General features: G+C 48.7%; 1 protein-coding gene across 1 annotated transcript in view; it reads left to right on the top strand.

The window, feature by feature from the left end:
* The window catches only part of ANO2 (anoctamin 2), a 340,992-nt gene that overhangs the window by 120,258 nt on the left and 200,305 nt on the right, over nt 1-20,429 (top strand). The window contains exon 10 of the mRNA XM_055315496.1: nt 6,425-6,489. Within this exon, the coding sequence (XP_055171471.1) occupies nt 6,425-6,489 (65 nt within the window). The remainder of the gene's footprint in view (nt 1-6,424; nt 6,490-20,429) is intronic.

Below are 20,429 nucleotides of genomic sequence, written 5' to 3'. Positions count from 1 at the left end.
CTTTATTTTTTGGGGGAGGGGTCATCTTTAGCTTATTCTTCTTGCCCTCAAGGCAGACAAGTGGGGTATAACCATGCCCAAGTTAAAGATGAGAAATATGAGGGCGCAGGAGTCTCAGTCATGGTGATGCTCTGGGCAGCTGGGAATCAGAGGTGACAGGAGAGGGAAAGGCCCCTTTGGAAGGACCCCTCCCGTGGCAACCACAGCACCCGCCCCTACCATGCTCTCCAGGCCCTCCTGCCCAGATCCTGGTTCTTCTGTGTGGGTGTGCCCCCCCCCACCATGACATGGCGCTCTAAGGATCACTCGCCTCTTCAGTGGGGACTTCCCCATCTGGCTGTCAACCCCCTCATGCCATCCTTCCACCAGCTCCCCAGCCATCAGCCACTCTGGCAAGTGGAGGAGGGAGGGCAGGGGCAGGAGGGCTGAGGAATTGAAGCCTGAGGAGTTCCCCCCACCCCAGCTCTGTTGTCTGGAAAATTACTCATCCCCCAAGTTGCCTTTTGAGCAGCCTTCTTTTTATCCTGCCTATTAGTCCCTGTTATGAAGTGTTAAGTATTAAAAACATAAAAGGTCTTTTCCAGAAATACTGCTGTGATTGCTTACACATGTCCCCTCTCTGCCTGCCCAGGGAATCTGCTGTAGTATTGCGATGTCTTAACCTCATCTGTTTTCTATCTGATGCTAATAGTCTCGGTGTTTAATTTCCTGAAAAGTCCCGGATCAGTTAAAGGAAAAGGAGGAAGCGTTTCTCCTCACATCTCACCTAGCTCACCCCAACCGTTTTCTGTCCTCCCACTCTCTCATTTCATGTTCCTCCCCTTTAAAGAGTGATCGCCACCACTGCCCACCTAAGAATCCTCCTGCTGAGTGGGTGGTGACCCCAGCCATCAAGGTGGAGCACTTTACAGGAACATTCCAGGGACTAGGAACACACAGTAACTCCTGGGAGGGATCATCCAGACCTCTGTTATCTGCACAGAGGCAGAGGGAAGCGAATTGTAGACCATCTGAAGTATATGTTTATTTGTCTTTGGGATGCTGTTATGTTATTATTAGTGATACAGCCTCGTAGCACAGATTTTTTCTTTTCAGGAGATATTTTGCATAGGCAAGTAGAATGGTCCCCAGTGCACGGCCAGACTGGCGGAATGAGTAGTCTGGGAGGCAGGGAGAGACCAGCTCGGATGGAGCTGTGTCTTGGAGGTTAATTCCCAGAGCTGATGTCAAAAGGCAGCCAGCTGTCTTTGAGAGACAAGAAGCCCATTTCTTGTGGCTTTGCTGTGGGTTTGCTGACCAGTCCTTATTCTCCTCTGCCTGCCGGAGTCCTGATTATGGAAATAGGCTTTGCTGGGGTGGGGGTAAGAGAATCCTTGAGAGAGGGAAAGCTCTTTTTTTTTTTTTTTTTTGCTCCCTATCCATTTGGGTTGGAAAACTGATTCCTGGCAAGGTGAGGAGATGGTTCCAATGGCTTGAAATGATTGTCAAGTCAGGACTAAAACCCTGTGCACAGCGCAGCCAGCACCCTGCAGGCGGGTATTCCACACCCTGTGTATGGCAAGGGGAATTCTCAGCATCGTGCTGGCTTCCTTCCTTCCCGCAGTGTCACGGTGTATGGCTGGGGCCGAGAAGGATCCTCAAGAAGAAAGAGTCTAAACCTCTGAATAAATGCAGCATATTGATTTGTTTTAATTGTATTATAATAGCCTAGTGTTCTTGGAGAGGGCTGCAGGAAGGATTTTGGTTGGGTGCCAGGGAGAATCCTTGCATCTGTTGCTGGAGGACGTGGAAAAGGGTTGGGAGCTGCAGGGGGATCCCCCTCTGGGGGTCTCCAGAGGTGACTTGCAAGGGCATCCCAAGCTGCCGGTCCTGCCAGTTCCTGGATGTTCTTCTTTACTCTACCCTGCCATTTGTGCCTGTTCCCTGATCTCCCTGAGGCCCAGGCTCCTTGTGGGCAGATCCCAGGAAAGCCCAGAGGCCCCTGGGAATGCACTCTTCTTCCCTTCCAGCTTGCCTCGTGTAGTTGTGCGTCTCGATGACTCAGCCCTGGCTAGGGGCTGGCAGTCTCTCTCTCCGGTTCCTGGAGGGTAATTAACGCACCCTGCCTCGGGAGAACAGGGGGTTTCCGCCTTTCTAGAAAGCAAGGCAACAGGAAGAGGAGCAGCATGGGTGTGGATGGTCCCCTCCCTCCAGCCACTGCCAGTAGCCACCTAGTTCCATGTGAGCCAAGACCTGCCTGCTTTTCTCAAGCACCCCAGGGAAGTGACCGTAAGCATCTGAGGGCTCCCTACAGCATCCTCACCCACCTACAGGGGAGCCTACAGCACATCACTGGACTGTGATTCTCTTTAGCAATCTTTAAACCCCGACTCTTGGATTTTCCAGCTTTTTTTGGCAGGTGATTGTCTTCTCTAGTGGATGGTTATAAACCCCAATGAGTGTACCCAACGTAAAAGGTGTACAAAGAGAGTCAGGTCTGTTTTTCTGACCAGAAAGGTACTTTGGTTCTGGGTTTCACTTGAGGATTGATTTTTTTCCCCTTCTGCACTAGTTTTGCTAGTGGAGAAGGCCTAGGGAGTCAAAGCAGCTTGCCAAAAATTCAAACAGTTCATTGCAAGATCTGGGAGTAGCCTTCCCTTCTCTTCCATTCACTTCACCCTGCCCCATCACCACCTCACAGTTGGCTGCAGCTGGCATCTTTGTTCCTGGTGCAGGTCCAGCCCTCTGAGAAGCCTGAGGCCTTCGAGAGAGCCAGGAGTCTCAAACATCTTGCCGTTTTCTGGCATTGCAAGTGGTTTTAACAGTTGGGTTCTTTTTTTAAAAAAATAATTTTTAAAAAAGGTTTTATTTATTTATTCATGAAAGATACACAGAGAGAGACAGAGACATAAGCAGAGGGAGAAGCAGGCTCTCTGTGGGGAGCCCAGTGTGGGACTCGATCCCATGACCACACTCTGAGCCAAAGGCAGGTGCTCAACCACTGAGCCACTCAGATGCCCCAACAGTTGGGTTCTTTTATGGTTTCACAAAATACTAAAACCAACTGACCCACTGTCAAGTGTGAACACCAGGGAGCCAACTGGTTGCTTGAATGCATCAGGCAGGGGGGTGAGTCCCTGTGGGTCATTGCTACCTAAAGGTTTGGGGTCAGGCCGACATGTCTGGAATTCCATCCAGGGCCTCTGATATGAGGCACTGTCCATTGAGAGGGAGCTGCAGACTTTCCCTAATCTATTCGCAGGGTTGGCCAGTCGTGAAGAGGACATGGTGTGGCTCTGAGGGAGAAAGTAGATTTGCTAAAACCTGCATTAGCAGTATCTAGACACTGCATATTTAAAGGGATTGTTACAAGATACTGTGGATGTCTTCCTGCACTTTACTCCACCACACTAATCCCCGTGGGGCAGAGGCTCCAGAGCATACCTCCCTCCACCCTGATGGCTAGTCTGTTCTGGGACACTGCAGCCTGGGCTGTAGTAGCATGACCCACTTGGTCTCTAAGTATGTGTGAGTGAACATTTGTAGGAATGGGGAAGGGTCTACAGTGCTCCCCGCCCGTTTCCTTGCCTCCCCTGCAGGGAGGCATGAGCCAGCTTGGGCAGAGCATTTGGCCCTAACTGCCGTGTCCCTTCCCAGGTTTGGTGCTCTGTAGTGGCAGCTCCCTCACAGGGGCTGCCCCGTCACATCCTCTGTGCCCATACAGCCTGTCTTCACTGAGCTCACGCAGCTCTCTTGGCTCAGCCTCATCTGTATCCACAAACAGAATCTAGCTTTGTGCTTGGAGGGCACTATACTGAAAAAGGGACCTCCAGATGTCCTTACAGCTCTCAGTGTGGGCCGGAGCCAACTGTACCAAACTGGTTCTCAGAGCATTTTTAGTTTTTCCCTCCCAGGTAGTGGCAGATAGGTGCTCTCAGGTTCAGGTTTTGGCTTGTTATGTGACTCAGAGAGGAATCCATTCTGGAGCTGGAGGTCAGAGCCTATGAGGCAGGCAGTGACGACCCACAGCCCTCGGGGGAGTCCTTGCCCGTACCTCCTGACGCACGCGGGCCTCCCTGTGGGCCACGGATGATGTCACTGTGACAGCTGGGTGCTGGTGAGTGCAGGGATTGCACTAGGAGAGGGAATAGAGACCCAGGGCAGCAGAAGCACCTGAGGTGTAAGGGAGGAGGAGATTTAATGATCATGCTGGAATTCGGTTAGGAGCCACCTGTCTGGAGGGAGCAGCATCCAAACTCATGGATTCACATCTTCCTCTGCCAGTCACACAACCCTCTTTTGTGTCTGGGTTTCCTCCTTTGCAGGTGGTGCCAAGTGTGGCTGCAGTTTGCTCTCTCAGGGTCCGTGCAGTTTCAGGTTCTGCTTTGCCGAGAACCTGGAGATACTATCACAATTAAGAGTCTACACCCATGAAGAAGGAATGCTAGTTCTTATGTCAGTTTGTGAAAAAATCATGTCTTTAAAGGGTCTTCAGTGAAAAGGACGGCTTCCTGATGTTCAACTGGATATCCAAAATATCCAGTTAGAGCTGCTTCTCCTGGACAGAATTCCTTGTGAATTCTCTGTGACGTGTAAGGACGTGTGGTGTGTGAGGAGAACAGAGAACATAACAGGACAGCCAGTTGCAAACCTGTCAATTCTAGACAGAGAATTTATTACATGCTAAGGCCTTTTTCTTGTGGGTATCTTGATGATGCCTAATTATTTCATTTACCTTTGGATAATCTGTGAAGCTCGCTGGCCACGTGTTTGAAACTGAAATGCGGTTTGTTCAAGAGTGACACCTAGGTTTTGTCCAGGGGCTGGCTCTGCTAAAGTTGCTGTGCAAACATCACAAGATGACATGGCTTAATGTGGGGGTGTTGCCCCCACACCAGCACAGAAACCACTCTTGTCAAGGTCATGAGTGACCTTAAAGTCACCTAATCTGGAGGTCACTTCTCCATTCTCACCTGACCTGACCCATCAGCGGTGTTTGACACAGCTGGTCGTTTTCTTCTTTTTGAAACCAGTTGTCCTGGGGCTTCTGGGACACCACACACTGCTAGCTCTCCACATCGTTGGCTGCTCTTCTGTCTCCTTTGCTGCTCATCATCTCCTTGGTCTCTTAATGTTGCCACTCACCACTGTCATCCTCTTCTTTACCCACTTCCTCTCCCTTGGTGGTTGCCTCCATAGTTTAATGACCTTACAAGTCATTTCCTGTCAGACATCTCCCAAATTTACATCTTCTTTGTAAATTTAGGAGGTAAACACTTCTTTGAAATCCAGAGGCTTACACCCAGTTGCTTACTCAGTAGCCCCATGGGGATGCCTACAGGGCACCCAGACTGAGCTCCTGCTCCTCTCCTTCCTCACTGGCTTTTCCAAAGCACATGGTGTCACCATTTACGCAGTGCCTCAGGACAAGTCCTCCATCTCACCCCACATCCAATCTGACACTAAGTCTTACTCTACCATTAAAACATAATCATTATCACCCACTGCCTCGGTGCTGAAGGCCGCCTTCGCCTCCCCTGGACCACTACAGAGACCCCTGCTCCTGTGCTAGCTCTCAGTCTCTTCCCCATACAGCAGCTGGCATGAGCGATCTCCAGTCCACACCAGATCATTCCTCCTCATGGCTGCATATCTCTCCCTGGCTTCCTTCACAGTACAAAGGTTTTAGCATGGCCTGCATGCCCCTGAGTGGTCTGCCACCTTGGTACCTTCTGATGTTATCTCTGATTATTCTCCTCATGCTCACGCTGCCCCAGCCACCTGGATTCCCTATTTCCCCAGGACATACCACACATGCTTTCCTCAGGGCCTTTGCACAGGAAGAGCATGCTTCTGCCAGGCATGTTCCTTCACTTCCTTCAGGTCTCAGCTCAATGTCACCTTGGAGAGGCCTTCCTTTGCCATCTGCCTGAAATAACACCCTACCCTACTGCCCTGCCCTTGGTGTTCTGCTCCCTTGCCTTGATTTAGTTTTCCTTATGGCATTTATAAATCTTGTATGTTGATGTGTTTCTGTTTGTCCCCATACATCAGGGCATAAGATCTATGGTAGCAATGACTTTGGTTTACAGCTGTCTGCAGCATCTGGCACGTAGTAGGTGCTCAATAAGTACTTGTTTAAGGAGTGAATGAAGGAATGCCAGGTTCTGTTTTGCTGGACTAAGCCAGGCAAGGGAGTGAAATGTGGGGTTATAACTGGCAGGTATAGCAGGCACTGCCCCGGAGTGTGGTGAAGGTCACCTTTATTATATGGGGAAGGGAAGTCAGCCTGTGTGGCCTCCTGCCTTTGGATACCTTCCTCGTGGATGTCTTGTAAGAATTTTCCTAGAAGCTGGGCTTTGAGGATAAAAGTTTGACTTGCTAAGGTGGACTGAAAAAATGGTCCCCTCGACCTCTAATCTGTTTCCCTCTTTTTCTTGTTTAGCTGCTGTATCAGGAATGGGCACGCTATGGAGTGTTTTATAAGTTTCAACCTATTGACCTCATCAGGTAAGATGTGGGGGGCACTCTTGGGAGGACCCTAGAGTTGCAAATTCTGAAAGATACCCATCAACCCTCTTAACCCTTGGCATTCAGTCTACTGACCAAGCAGAGGCACCTGCTTTTCTGGGCTGTGATAATCCTGCTGTATGTCTGATGCCTGGGGAAGCAGCACAAGGACAGAGGGTGATAGGGTCTGTTTCGGGGCAGCAGATAATGTAATTGACATATCATGACTTCTGTCTTGAAGTCTTCAGCCTATGGTCTCTTTCCTTGCCTGCTCGTGTGTGTGTGTGTGTGTGTGTGTGGTGTGTGGTGGTATGCAGTTATCCCTCGTATATTGTCCTTCACATTTGTCCTGGAGGATGGGGTAAAGCAGATCCTTGGGTTATGCCCAAGTGGCCACGGTGTTGAACAAGAGAAGGGAAGACCTGGCAAATCACATGAGGACTAAGCTGGCTGGTCTAAGAGTGAATGTCAGCTTTTTCTGGTTTCTCCACATTAGAAGGGAGAAGAAACAGAGTCTTGGGATCCCTCCCTTCAGTGCCACCCTCCTGGTACCTTGGGAGTTTTCCTAGCTTCTACAGAAGATTAATGAAAGTCCTTTGAGAGAACTTACTAGAATGCTATAGGTCTGACTAGTCTAAATGGGTCGAGGGCTTCAGAAACTCAGTGGGCCCTTGGAGCCCAGCATCTTTCCCAGCTGGAATGTTGGGAGGCACCACTGTGCAGTGGGAAAGCATGGGCTGAGAGTGGAGGCTGAGCCCACCTAGGGGCTATTGCTTCTTTGGGAAAGCTACATTCTCTCTCTGGTCTTCAGGATCCTGCTTATCACAAATTTGGGGAAAAATGGGAGACTGACCTAAGGGATCAGTGAAGAAACCTGGTAACCCATACTCATTTGGAAAAGATGGGAACTTCTGGCCCATGACTGACATGATGGACTCACTGCCACACGGTCACTTGTGGCTCTTATAATGAGCTAATTAATCAGCCGGTAAACACAGAGAGTGTTCCTGGCTAATTGCCCTGGCCTGGGATTGTGAGAGGGGCAGCAGCCAGAAGGACTGTGTCCAGAGGGAGGAATTCCAGCTTCTTCTTGGAAGAAGAAAGCAGCCTGGGGGCCGCAGTTTGGGTAGGTTCACCTCCCACCCAGAGATATGATGGCCCTCCCAGGGAACTGGGAGCTCGGTTTGGACGTCTCTTGACGGCAGGTGTTTGTTACAGCTGAAGACCGTTAACTGAAGTGCTGGGGTCCAGAGCAGGGCCACGGGGTGCCTGTGAGTGAGGCTTCCTCACCCCGCACCTCCCATTCCTGGGCCGCCTTGTATGAAGCATGGGCCACCTAGACTGTTCCCTGGGCCACACCAAGGCTGTTTCCTCCATGCTTGGTGGGCTTTGATCTTTCTCTCTGCATCCCAAGTGGCCACCCACTCTGTCGCCTGTTTTCTCCAACTACTCATTCGTTTTTTAAAAATATGATTAAAAAATAAGAACTCTCCCTACCAGAGAGCCTTGTCTCCCCCCCCCCCCCCCAGAGACCTCAGGTGACTGGCTGCCAGCTAAGTGGGAAATGGCTCCAATGTGCACTCAGTTTTGGCCACCAAAGCAGCCTCACCTGCAGTGGAAGAATTGCCTTTGGAGCAAAGCCCTGCTCTGGGGCCTGGCGGTTCCTGAGGACACAGAGCTCAAATCTGTCTAGACAGGGCATGGTGTGCTGCAGAATTGGAGGCTGTCCACTGCTCCTCACGCATCAGATGGCTCAGGGAGCTCCCATAGCCCCTGGGTGAAGCCAGCAGCTTGGCTGGTTTGGCCAAAAGGGAGGAAGGCTGGAGCCTCAGGCATCTCTCGAAGGCTGGCTGGAGGGGAAGGGAAGGGGAGGCTGGATAGTATGCCTGGGGGGGGTCCCAGGGGGGGCTGCTGTCTACCCAGTGGTATAAGAAACTCTGACCTGGAGCCACTGGAAGGAAAAAGTGACAGTAATTGGGGGGTGGGTGGGAGGGAAGGGCCGGGGCATTAGGGGCAAGCCGAGTAATAGGTGGGTAAGCGAGGTGGCAAGCAACAACACATTGCTAGAGGGTTCATGAACAGGGAGAAAACAGGGTGCAGGGTGTGGGCCACGGCTACCCGCACTCAGCAGGTGCCACCCGAAACTCATGTTACAATTGCCTTCCAAATGGCCCAACTCACTTTTTCTGATTCTGTCAAGGCCACCTCCTTCCTCCTCTTTGTCGGCTGTCCTTTCTCCTTTCCCACGGCCTGCCCTGACGCCAGGTCCTGTGGGTGCTTCTCACTGCCCATTCTCTCCAGCGGCTTCTCCATCTTTCCTGCCGCCACCTGTCGGGACCCACCTGGCCCACGGAGTCCAGCCGGTGGCTGCCTTCCCTGAGCCGTCACCGGCCCCCACACCGGGTCAGTGCTGTTCTGCTGCTACTTTACTAACGTGGACTATACTCTCTTTGTGCTGCATGTAGAAATTGCACCCATATGTTTGTGTTGAAAGATTGGCAGAAGCAGGGGAGTCTTACAGAAGTTAGAAATGATAATTGATACAAAGCTTACTAGGAGGTATTCCCGCCTATTTCCTTGGACACTCAGCTCCTTATTTTCAGTGCGGAGCTTCTGTTCCTCCTGTGGATTCCCAGTGCTCCTCCCTTATGCCAACCATTTGGAACATTCTAAAGCATTGAGCAGTTGGGAACTCAGTGGAGGGGTGTGGGGAGGGAGGGGAGAACTGTTTGCGTTTTGAAAGCCCCAGAACTGTCTTTCCCCTTCCACAGGCCTTCAAGCCTAAACTTGCAGTTTGGGGTTTGAGGCTCCTTTCCCAGGTGTTGGAAGTGGACAGAGGGGAGGCAAGGCACCCTTCCCTGTACCTTTCACCCCTGCCTCCTGCTGCTGCACCTTCATTCATGCCCAGCAGGCTGCACTGTGAGTCTGCTGATGACTGGTTCCCAGCCCAACAGGGCTCTCCAACCCTGGATCCTATCTTTGCTCTAGAAAGCTTGGGTGGGGCGTGAGCTGAGTGTGTGTGTGTGTGTGTGTGTGTGTGTGTGTATAAACGTTGCCTGGAAAGTTCTCCAGGGAGGTATCCAGCAGGGATGCCACTCACAGTAGTTCTCTCTGGCAACTTCTAGCCAGCAGCACTTGTGCCCTGGCAGGAACACAGCTTATGACCAAGACAATGGATGAAATGATGCCTTAGCTGCAAGTAAATGACTCCTCTGGTCCCTTAGGAGCCATGAGAGGGTCCTCACAGCCAGAAAAGTAGATTTTTTTTTTTTTTTTTTTTGCCTATATACTGCTCTGGGTTTACTCCCTAACATCCTAGGAGGGAATCAGTCTTATTTTCCGGGGAATCGGGGGACTTGGGGCCTCTTGGATTTGTACAGATGTGACCCACTATTAGTCAGGGCCATGACCTGTCTTTTCACTAAGATTAATGTCTGCTCACAGGCTGATTTTTTAGCAGGAAGGTTTTAATATGGATGAGACAAAGGTTTTAAATCTGAGTCTGATTAGCTCCTGTGTTGAAGCTGATCTACAAAATTTTTGTTTTTAACCCTGGCACTGGCTGCATATGATGGTGTGAGAAAGAGAGGAGGTCCAGAAGTCTCCTAAGCTTAGCATGATGGCAGCACATTGGCTTTGGGGAATTCACCCAGGGGATAACACCATAGCGTTTGCTGTACGGAATCAGGAATACAGTCTGGAGAGGAGTGATTCCCTTTCAGGAATGCCCACTTCATGAGGGAGGCTTCCTAAAAATCAGGCTCTGGGCATGAAACCCATCCATGTGGCAGCTCTGGAGTTCTCTTAGAAATGTCCTGGCTTGAAGCCTTCAGATATGAACACTTCCACAGTGGCTTGAGAGTGATTTCTATGGGGTTGTACCATCTCAGGAGCCTTTGGGCCTCATCTGATGAGACGAGTGGCCCTGTGTCCCCACCTTGCTACATACACATCTTTGTCACCTTAGAATCCCAGATCTTTCTATCCTAGCCCGTGGGGAGCCTGTCTGGAGCCTTGGCATCACAGGAGCTGCCTTTCCCTCCTCCTACATAAGACAGAGGGTCTTGTCCTCCCCAGAGTTCTCCAGGAGAGCCTCTAGAAGGCTGTGTGATTTGATCCATCCCTCTTGGTCTCTGGGCCCCACTTCTACCCTCCTGAAATGTGACCCATCTAAATCCCTCCAGAAGGAAGACAGAGGAAGCCACATTCTTTCTTAGGAGGCTTCTCAGCAGGCCAGGCTCAGGGAGGACCAGCTGCAGCTGGTTTGGGGGAGGGAATGGAGAGTAAAAAAATGTTGATCAACCTGTGATTAATTATTTCCTGAGCCCTGCTGCCTCCTCCTTGATCCTTCTCTGGGATGTATAAAGGCAGTTCAGTCCAATGCAGTATAAGCATTTACTGATGCTTACGGTGAGCAAGTCTTTGTGCTAGGCAGCATGAGGAGGTGAAGTGAATCCAGCAGTTATGTAGGGAGGTAGGCATATGCAAGGCAGTATGAAGTGAGGGCTTATAAGGATTATAACATAAGTACAAACCTAATACTGCAGGGCAACAGATGAAGAGTAATTGCTACTAGCAGAATAAGGGAAGGCTTCCTGGAAGAGGTGGCCCTTGAATTAGAAATGCTCCTTTCTGAAAAGCTGAGGTTAAAGGACATGAATGTGTCTTCATAGCCAGCCTGGGCTACTCCATATATGGATTTACTGTTTAGCCTGCTATCAATGGCCAGAAATCCCACTGACCCAAAGTCAGATCCTTCACAACTATTGATTGTGAGTGGTTTAGGTCAAAAGTTGACTTGGAAGCCTTACCTGTGTAGATTCTGTGCCAGTCTGGCCCACGTCCCTCATTCTGCCCTGTGAGTTAGAGAATCCAGTGTTGAAGTTGGTGAGGCTAGATCCAAGGGAGGGGAGGCCAAGGAGAGGTGCAATATAGGACTAGACCCTGGTGTTTGCATGGGTCCCAACATTTGAAGTATTGGATTTAGCTGGGAAGCATTTTGCAGGCTGGAAAGAATTAGCATCTTGTGGGCCTGAAGAATGTTCCTTTTCCTTCCAGAGGTCAAGAAGTAGAGTAGACACGGAACAACAGGCTGTAGCAGATTAAGGCAGGGCCTAAACAAGGATGGTAATGTTCTGTGCTATTATATTCTGGCCCATTTTACAGATGAGGAAATAAGTTAGGCTGTTTATTAAGTCTAGCTTCTCCTCCTGGGGGAAAGCCTGTGGCCTGTGACCTATAAGGAGTTGGAATAAAGTGTTCTCCACTCTAGGCTGTACCCAGAGGCTGGCTTGGTCATAGGAGGGCAGCCTCTCAAGTTTCAGAACAGCCTTCCATGGATGGTGGCTCCTGTTTCAGATCAAACTCTTCATTCTGCCTAGAATGTCAGCCTTATGGTACAAATGGTGGATCCCCAGCACCAGGAAGCCACACACACACACACACACACACACACACACACACACTTCCCAGGCCCACCCGGAATTCCATGGGCAGCACTGGGGTAGGACCAGGCTGTACGGCTCACAGCTCATTGCCTCCTTGATTCTTTTCTATCCAACATCCTGGGGATGGAAGAGAGGCTGCTATTATTCTAAAAATATATGGCAAGCTATATACTGCATGTCCCTTTGGTCCCTCATGAGCAACGAACTCTGAGTTACAACCACCGGTACCAAACCGTGGCACAGAGAGGTGGACAGCACTTACGGGTCAGCATCTTGAGGCCTGGCCTGGAGCGAAGGGATGGAGACTTGCTCTCTCACAGCATACTCATCTAGCAAATGCCCAGCCTTGGCTTGATTTTTCTTGTAGTAGAGAGCACATTGCCTCAGGCGAAGCTTGTTTCTCTGCTGGACATTTCTAGCCACTAGGAGGTCATGGAACCAGAGAAGTAACTTTGCCGGTTTCCCTCCTTTTGATTCCAGTTCAGCTTCCAGGAGCTCAGTCCTTTAAAAAATGGAAAAGAACTCTTGTGTCCCTAACAGCTCTCACGTACCTGAGGTTTTTTTTTTTTCTTTTTTCTGTACATGTATAACACTCCCGGGCCTTTCTGCATGTCCTCATGTGACACAGGATGCTCAGCAGCAGCATCGTCCCGATGCTTCTTTTCTGGGCTCAGTGGCCTGGAAAACTTAGAGCAGGGTCCTTCTACACACCTTACCTGGTGTAGGGGAACTAACACATATTTTCCATTGACCATATATCAGATGCTAGTGCCGGGCACATGGAAATGAGCTCGAGGTCAGGGTCAGACCTCTAAGCCTGTAGATGACCCCTAGCTTTTCTGGGAAATGAAGGGACAAGCTGGTGGAGAAATGCAAAAAGCAACTGTGAGGCTGTAAAAAATAGCACGTGGAAAAGATCATGAGGGGAAACTAGGAAACTGGGACCCCCAAACTAGTTATCTATGGTGATGGGCTCAGGTGAATTGGCTATGCCTAAGGCAAAGATTATTGGGGGTGACCATAACTATTTCTGGGAACATCCATGTGATGTGTTATGGCCCTCAAAGACCCTGGAAATTGTCAAGACACATTTTTAGGATCACATCACTTGCCAAATCATGGCAAAGCCTCACGTGTGTCTAAGGTCATCACACCCAAGGAAAACCTCAGCCAGACTGGAAATAGTTCAGGGAAGAAAAAGCGAATGTGATCAGAGATTTGGAGAGGATGCATCTGAAGACAGTCTTAAACAAATAAGAGCTCCCTATTCAGGAAGAAAATGGAGAGGGAGCGAGGCTGCCACTTACAAAGTTAGAGGATGGATAGAGCATGCATTGAGTCCTGGCTTAGGGACATTCCTGTAGACTAGGAGCAGTGGGTTAAGAATGAAAAGAACTTTCTTTTAGCTCCAGCTTTGTTTCCAGTTGATGTAATGTCTGGACAAGCCATTTTCTCCTGAACCTCAGTTTTCTTGGCTATGAAATAGGGACTATACGACCTGTTCCACATGGCCCACGATGTTATTTTGAAGACTGTGATAAAGTATCACACAAATACTGTGATGATGGACATAGTCTTGGTTAAATAAAGGTATTATTTATCCACTCCCTAGAGGAAAACAATAATATTCCCTAAGCTGGCAGGATTTTGCATAGCTCTCCAGCTCAGGAGTTTTGACAAATACTGTATAATCCTAAGACTATGTTTGTTTTGTTTTTACTGTAAATCAATGCATTTTAACCATGTACCTTTGTGTGTGGGCTCCCAATGATCCTGCAAAGTGGGTATTCTTACCTCCATTTTACAGATGAGGATACTGAATTCGGTGAGACAAGGAGCTTCCATAAGCCACAGAGCCAGCCCATCTGGGGTTCAAACCAAGGCCTACCTGACCCCAGAAATGATTGTTTTTTTTGTTTTGTTTTTTCCCTTGTAACATGTGGCTGAAGGTGACACAGAGCAAGCTAGGTTTCCAGCTATCTGATGTTAAGCTCTGAGGGAAAACTGGTGTGGGGTCAGTACCACTCTGGTCAGTGGAGCTCACTGGCCATAGTCAGCCTCTGCCTTACAGTGGGGTTGTTGTCATGAGCATTCCCCTATGCATAGCAGGAATGATGGGCCACTCTTAGCTTGTTGAGCTAGATAGAATCATTTGTGCCTCTGTTAAGCAGAGAATGCCATGTTTTTGATTTCTCAATTCCACTTTTTATAGTTTTTTTGTTGTGACATCTTCCATGTTGTCAGCTGTCACTTCTTGTTTTTGTCAACTTAGTAGCTCTCTCCATGGCACTACTGTATTGCGGGGTCTCAGTTGTAGGTTTCACAACAGACATCCCCACTGGTTTGCACTGGGCACTGGGGGAGACTCTTCTGTGGCCTGTCCCAGTGCCTGGCTCCTGTCCAGTGTGGGAATTGTGGAGGCTCTGCCTCTGTCATGGGAATGTCTTCTTGTTTTCCAGTGAGAGTGAAGTGGGGTTTCTGAAGCTCTAGGGGCCTCAGACATGGGAGCAGAGTAAGTATGACACCATCAGATCACAGAAACCCAGACTCTCGAAGGTTTTTCTTAAAACAGAACTGAGAGTCTGTTAAACAGAATGGATCTTCACGGGTTCACTGGATGAAGAGCTTTGTCCTGGGATTGGTGTCAAAGCTAAAAGAAGGCAGGGAACAGGAAGCTCGAAGTGTCATCGCGGGACACAAGGTGCTTCCAGTAGAACGCTGCTGATGGAGGTCACAGAGCTCTAAGTAGTATAATTATAAGCGGGTGGCTGACACACACAGCGATCTGTCAGTGTGCCAGGGCCAGGTTGTAGAAGGTTTCAAAGGGGTAGTAATTTGATTTAGTATGGTTTGTGAGAGAAAAAGGCAACTTATGGGACAGGTGAGTTTGGAGTAGAAAGCAGAGATTTGAAAGAGAAAAGAATTCTGGTTGGGAGATTTACAGGACCTGGGTGAAAGCATTCTTGGTCAAGAGAGGCTGACTGGTAGAGATCCAAGTGTGGCTGGGGCCGAGGAGGGGCTGAGAAGCAAGCAGAGGGTTACAGGCAGTGGTTGGAGGAGACATTTGAAACAGTGAGGAAAGAGAGCCCAGGCAAAGGGGTCAGGACAGGGGACAACCAACTGTCAAGTGATTTCTCTGGAATTTAGGCAGGTGGCAAAACAGCTTATAGTGGTTTGGGAACTTGTGTGCTCCTAGCTATGAGGTGAGAGCAGACGGCTTCTCGCCTACTCTCTTGGGAAACTTTGGGCAAGTCATTCAGCCCCTTTGGACCTGGTGTGATCTCTCTCCCTGACAGAGAAAGGGGAATCTGTCCTCCCCGACAAAGCCTCTCGGCTGGCTGTGGCAGGTGCAAGCCTGTCTGTGGGAGTCAAGGACCTCAGGTAGATCTAAGGGACTGATCTTGCCTTAGAAAGAGTGAGAGGACTAGCATGTGGATAAGTTACCATGGACACGGCCCAACTGTTTGATCCCGGGAGCCACTGTCTCACCATGTGTCTCTGGAACCCTTGAGCTCCCCGTTCCTGCTAATGATATTCCCTTGAGTGATGTTCTCCACCCACACCACATGGGTATGTAACCAACATAAACAGAAAATGTCTTAACACGTTGAATAACATTGGCGGATCACACGTTACAACAACAACCACAAGATAGCTAAATTTAATTAGCCTGACACGCCTGGGCTTTTCGCAGAGGGACATGCCTCTGTTTTAGAAACGGAAAACCACAGCATTTTGTGGGTCTGGAAGTTACAGACATAAGCAAGAAACAAAAACAAAACAAAACAAAACAAAAAACTTCAAGATCCCTGCCTGGGAGATTGCTGTCCTCCAGTACCTTTGGGATTATGGCAAGGTATTCAGAGATATGAGTAGTTGGCTAACAGCCAAGGACTGCTGTCTGCCCCTGGTGCAGTGGTTGACTCAGGCTGTGGAAGATGTGGTAGCCTGGCTCACCCAGCCCATTGAAGGGACTCAGGAGAACCCTCCTTGAGGGCACAGGCCCCAGGGTTGTTGGGTCGGCCTCATCATTTTCTTTCGTAGAATCCATGTTCAATTGAACACAAAGAGACAGAAAGGGGATTGGAGGATTGGAGTTTTCAGCTTTGTATTTGGGCATTTTAATCTGGACGAGGGTAAGGACAATTACTGATTTCCAGCTGTTAGCAATAACAAAATGACTGTATTTCCTTGGGTTGATACTCTGTGTACTCCTCAACCTTTAATTAGGAAGGTAAGCTGCTCAGTTGAGAGAAGAACCATGCCAAGGGTGTCTCTTTGCCCCACTCGTGAGCACTCTGCCACCTGGAAACCCCACCTGATAAATCTGATGTACATTATTCCCCAAGAATGTCCTTTCACTTTGGTCATTCCCCATGCTTATTCAATGGTCTGTTTCCCCTCTTTCTCAAGTCCTGTGACATCATATCTCCCTTGGGGATACTAGCACTTCTCTGAAGGCTTGACATCTTTCTATCAAATCTTGTGAGACCATATCTTCCTTTGGCTATATTAGCCCTTCTCTGAAGGTTTAGCATCTAACTGTGCAGTTGGAAAGAAGACTCCATGTTTTGGGAAAGAGATTTCAGAGACCATGTAATTCAGTTTAGTTTTATACAGCATGTTCATTGTGCCAGTTTGTTTTATACAGCATGTTCATTGTGCCAGCATGTTCACTGTTTTAGGCACTGGAGTTAAAGTGATAAAAAGATAGATATGAACTGACTTTGGGTGATGAGATAATTTATCATCTAACCTGGAACACTTTTGACAGTGATGGTGAGTACAATTAATAATTATGCTGACTGTAGTAGTCAGCTATTGTCACAATAATGCTGCATAACAAACTATCCCAGAGTCAGTAGCTTACAACAGCAGTCATTTATTTGTCTATCTCATGTGTCTTTAGGCTGATTGGAAAAGCTCTGCTTCAGGCTAAGGGTTGGCTGGGCTTGGCTCTAGACTCCAGACTGTGTTCAGGTCTTCATAAGTCTGTACATTATCCTTAGATCAGAAGCTAGTTGGAACATGGTCCTCTCATGATGCATCATAAGACCACAAGCAAAGAAATGGAAACAAACAGTACCTCTTATAGTAACACTGACATCACATTCCCTAGTGTTCCATTGACCAAAGAAGTCACATGGCCAAGGACAAATCCATGTTTCTGGGAAGTACACTCTTACTTAAGGAAAGAGGAGTTCATATTTGCTGAACGCCAATCTAACCTACCACACTGAGACAGCAATGTAAACCAGGACTGTCCCAGGAATATCTGAACCTGTGGTCCATGCTAGTTTGATCTCATGGAGCTTGTGATCTAGCAGGGACCACTGATAATGCATAGTTAATTTTAAGGGTGACATGGTTTACAGTATAGGAGCGCGGAATATAATGGGCATAAAGATACAGGATAATCCAACGTAGTTGGAGAAGGACTCCCTAAGGAAGTAAGTTTGAACTCAGATTTGATACATGAGTAAAACCAAAGATAAGCCAGACAAAGGTGAATGGAGTAATGACAGTAGCTAATATTATATGGCACTTCCTGTACTGGTAGGGACTGCTTCAGCTCTTTGCATTTGCTGGCTTACAACAACCTTTGGAGATAGATACTATTATAGTCACTTTATAGAGGAGATACCAAAACACAAAGGATTGTTGAGTCACCCAAGCTCACACAGCTAGTAAGTCAGAGGTAAGTGTTGGGTTCCCAAGTCTGGCTCCAGAGTCAGGTCTCTTTGCCACTGGGAATACTGCTGCACTGTTGGGAGAGGGTGCCTGGGGTGCAGGAGCATTAGGTCTGCACTGAGGGGAGTGACAGTGGCAGGTGTCAGGGCCTAGAGGATCTCGTAGGCTGGTTGAGGATTTTGGAATTTATCCTAAGGACAAAAGTACATCCTGGAAGGGTTTGGCTTATATGGGTGCACTTGTGTGGGTGGCACTTACATGATCCAGTTAGCTTTTACTTTTAAAGGACTTGATATTCTTCCTTGTGGGGCACTAGAAAGAGCTTTCTTGTTTTGTGCCAGACAGGATGGAGGGCCTGGGGGCAGGGTAGGGGATATCTGGGAGAAAAGCAGCTTCTGCTCCTGGGTATCTTCTGTCCTTCTAAGAGGACATGATGCTCTGGGTGGTTTGATGCCAAGTTCAGAGTCTCTTTTCTGTTCCCTCCCTTCATGTCCTAACTAACTCACAGATTTTACTAGTTGTAATGCCCCTGTTCCCCAGTGGTAGCTGTGTCAGTGGGCATGGCAATGACCATTACTAACAGCATCAATCCCCATGCTCACTGTGCACCTGTTTTACCATGTCTGTTGTATGTATGATCTGCTTGAATATTCATGGTAACCCTGTAAACTTTGGACAGTCATCATTCCTGTTGTCAAGAGGAGGATACTGCAACAGAATGGATAAGTCACTTGCTCCAGATCTCAGGCAGTAAAACTTTAGAGCCCATTTATCTTAACTGTTTTTGTTACACCCTGAGGAAGGAAGATGTTGGTGAGACACAGGGGCTGCCTCCTGAAAGGGGCCTCGAGGCAATGGTAGGGAACAGTGGACCAATGTGTTCAGATGTTAGATGGGATGATGAAGGGACTCTAGATCTTTTGGAATAAAACAAATCTGGTTCATTAAGGGAGTATGCTGAAGATCATGAGGACAATTTTAGATTTGGGGAGGTCTTTGAAAGCCATTCTCTCACTTTATAAAAAAGGAATCCAAATCCTCTAAAAGATTTAATGGGGCAGAGGGACAGAGGTATCATGTCTGAGGCTACTTTTAGATAAGGAATCATTAATTTGTGCTTTTGTCACCTGCTGACATTTAATATGGACAGTGGTGACCTGGGAGGTAAAAGGGTGTGTGGAGTTAGAGATAGTGGTGATCCTCCAGGCAGGTTGACTTACTGCTACCTTCCTCACCTAATAGTAGGGGGGTTGGGCCAGGTGATCTATAGCATCACTTCCAGGGCCAACTTTCTAGGCTCTGTAGATAGAATCTCAAGTCTGAAGCTGGTCTGGGGGCAGGGCCCCCTAGGTCTCACAAGGAGGCAATTTGAAGTAGAGATTAGAGCCCAGGAATCTGGATCCCAGTTCTAAACTCCACCCATTCACTCACCACCACCTAGGGAACCCCTGTTACAACACCCCTGGATTTCTCTCTTCCTCTCCCTTTTCCCAAACACCCCATCTCTGTTTTATTTTGCCTCTCCAGCTTTGATCACATCTGGAGCATTTTGTGGAGTTGATGAGTGTGTGTTTTCCTGTTGGGACACATGGTGTATATCAGAGGCACTTAAGAAGCTTTGGACGGGTGGAAAAGTCTGCGTGGCATCTCAGAGGCTGCTGGCCTGGGGAGTGGATGGCAGCTGCATGGCAGGAGACCTGGCATGGGGGCTGGCTGACTCTGGGAAGGCCAGACCACTGCTCCAAATGGATTTGAGTTATTTTAGTGGGGTTGGTGCATGGGAATTAGGTGTGTGTGTGTGGCCACACATGAGTGTGGAAGAAGAATGGAAGGCCCTCTACCTTGTTGCCAAGGGACACGGCCCTTCAAAGCTTTGCTCTCCATGGTAACTCTGGCTCTTATCTGCGTATATGCACATCGAATAACATAAAGCAGAGGTGTTTTTTTTTTTTTGTTTTGTTTTTTTTTTATCGGTACGATGAGTGATGAATGTGAACATGGGGCAAAGAGGCAGCCATGCTCGGTCTGTGAAAGATGATAGTATTTGCCAGTGAACCCCCGGGCAGGACCAGTGAGCAGTGAGGATAGATGAGATGTGCAGTGGGGCCCCCCGTGGTGAATGGGCTGGGAACATGCCCAGTCCCCTGACCAGGATTCTCTGCTGTCCATTATCCCCTCCCTCGGTGTTGGCCTTTCGTCCTCAGGGGCCCAGTTGTGGGCAGGAGGCAGTTGGTGTGTTTCTGTGGAGGTGAAGATACTTTCAGGAAGTATCTTTAAGAAGAATGGTGGTGGTAGAAGCAGACAGATTGTATGAGAGTGATTCTGAAGGACCCAAGTCACCCTTGCCCTACTTTTCTTTATTCTTTTCATGGGTAGTGAGGAAGAGTGGGTGTGCCCAGGCAGATCTGTTTACCACTCATTTAGAGCCTGACTCCTGGCAAAATGTTTCAGAACCCATCAGTGCCCTCCTGAGTCCTTCCCACCCCCTCCCAGGGCTTGAGTTAGTGATCTTCAGCCTTCATGGCTGTGGGTATCTCCCTCTAAAGTTCTCTGGTCCCCCTGCACTTTCCCCTTCTCCCTCCTCCAGTAACCATCAGGCTTTCTTCTTTCTTCCATCTACTTTCCTTACCAGTCCATCCCAGCTGCTCTGTACCCATTCACCCCTAGTGACATCTTCCAGACTTGGAGACGAGTGACCCCCATCGTGGCCTGCCAGAGGGGATTTTGGAAAGTTGATAGAAGGTATTCATTGGCTCAGGGCAGAGGTGCTGTTGGGGAATGCCACACAGAGCTCAGCCTAGA

The sequence above is a fragment of the Nyctereutes procyonoides genome, unplaced genomic scaffold (genome assembly GCF_905146905.1).
Source record: "Nyctereutes procyonoides isolate TBG_1078 unplaced genomic scaffold, NYPRO_anot_genome, whole genome shotgun sequence".
Classification (NCBI taxonomy): domain Eukaryota; kingdom Metazoa; phylum Chordata; class Mammalia; order Carnivora; family Canidae; genus Nyctereutes; species Nyctereutes procyonoides.
Note: the sequence above shows the minus strand (reverse complement) of the source record. Positions and strands in the feature narration are given on the sequence as shown.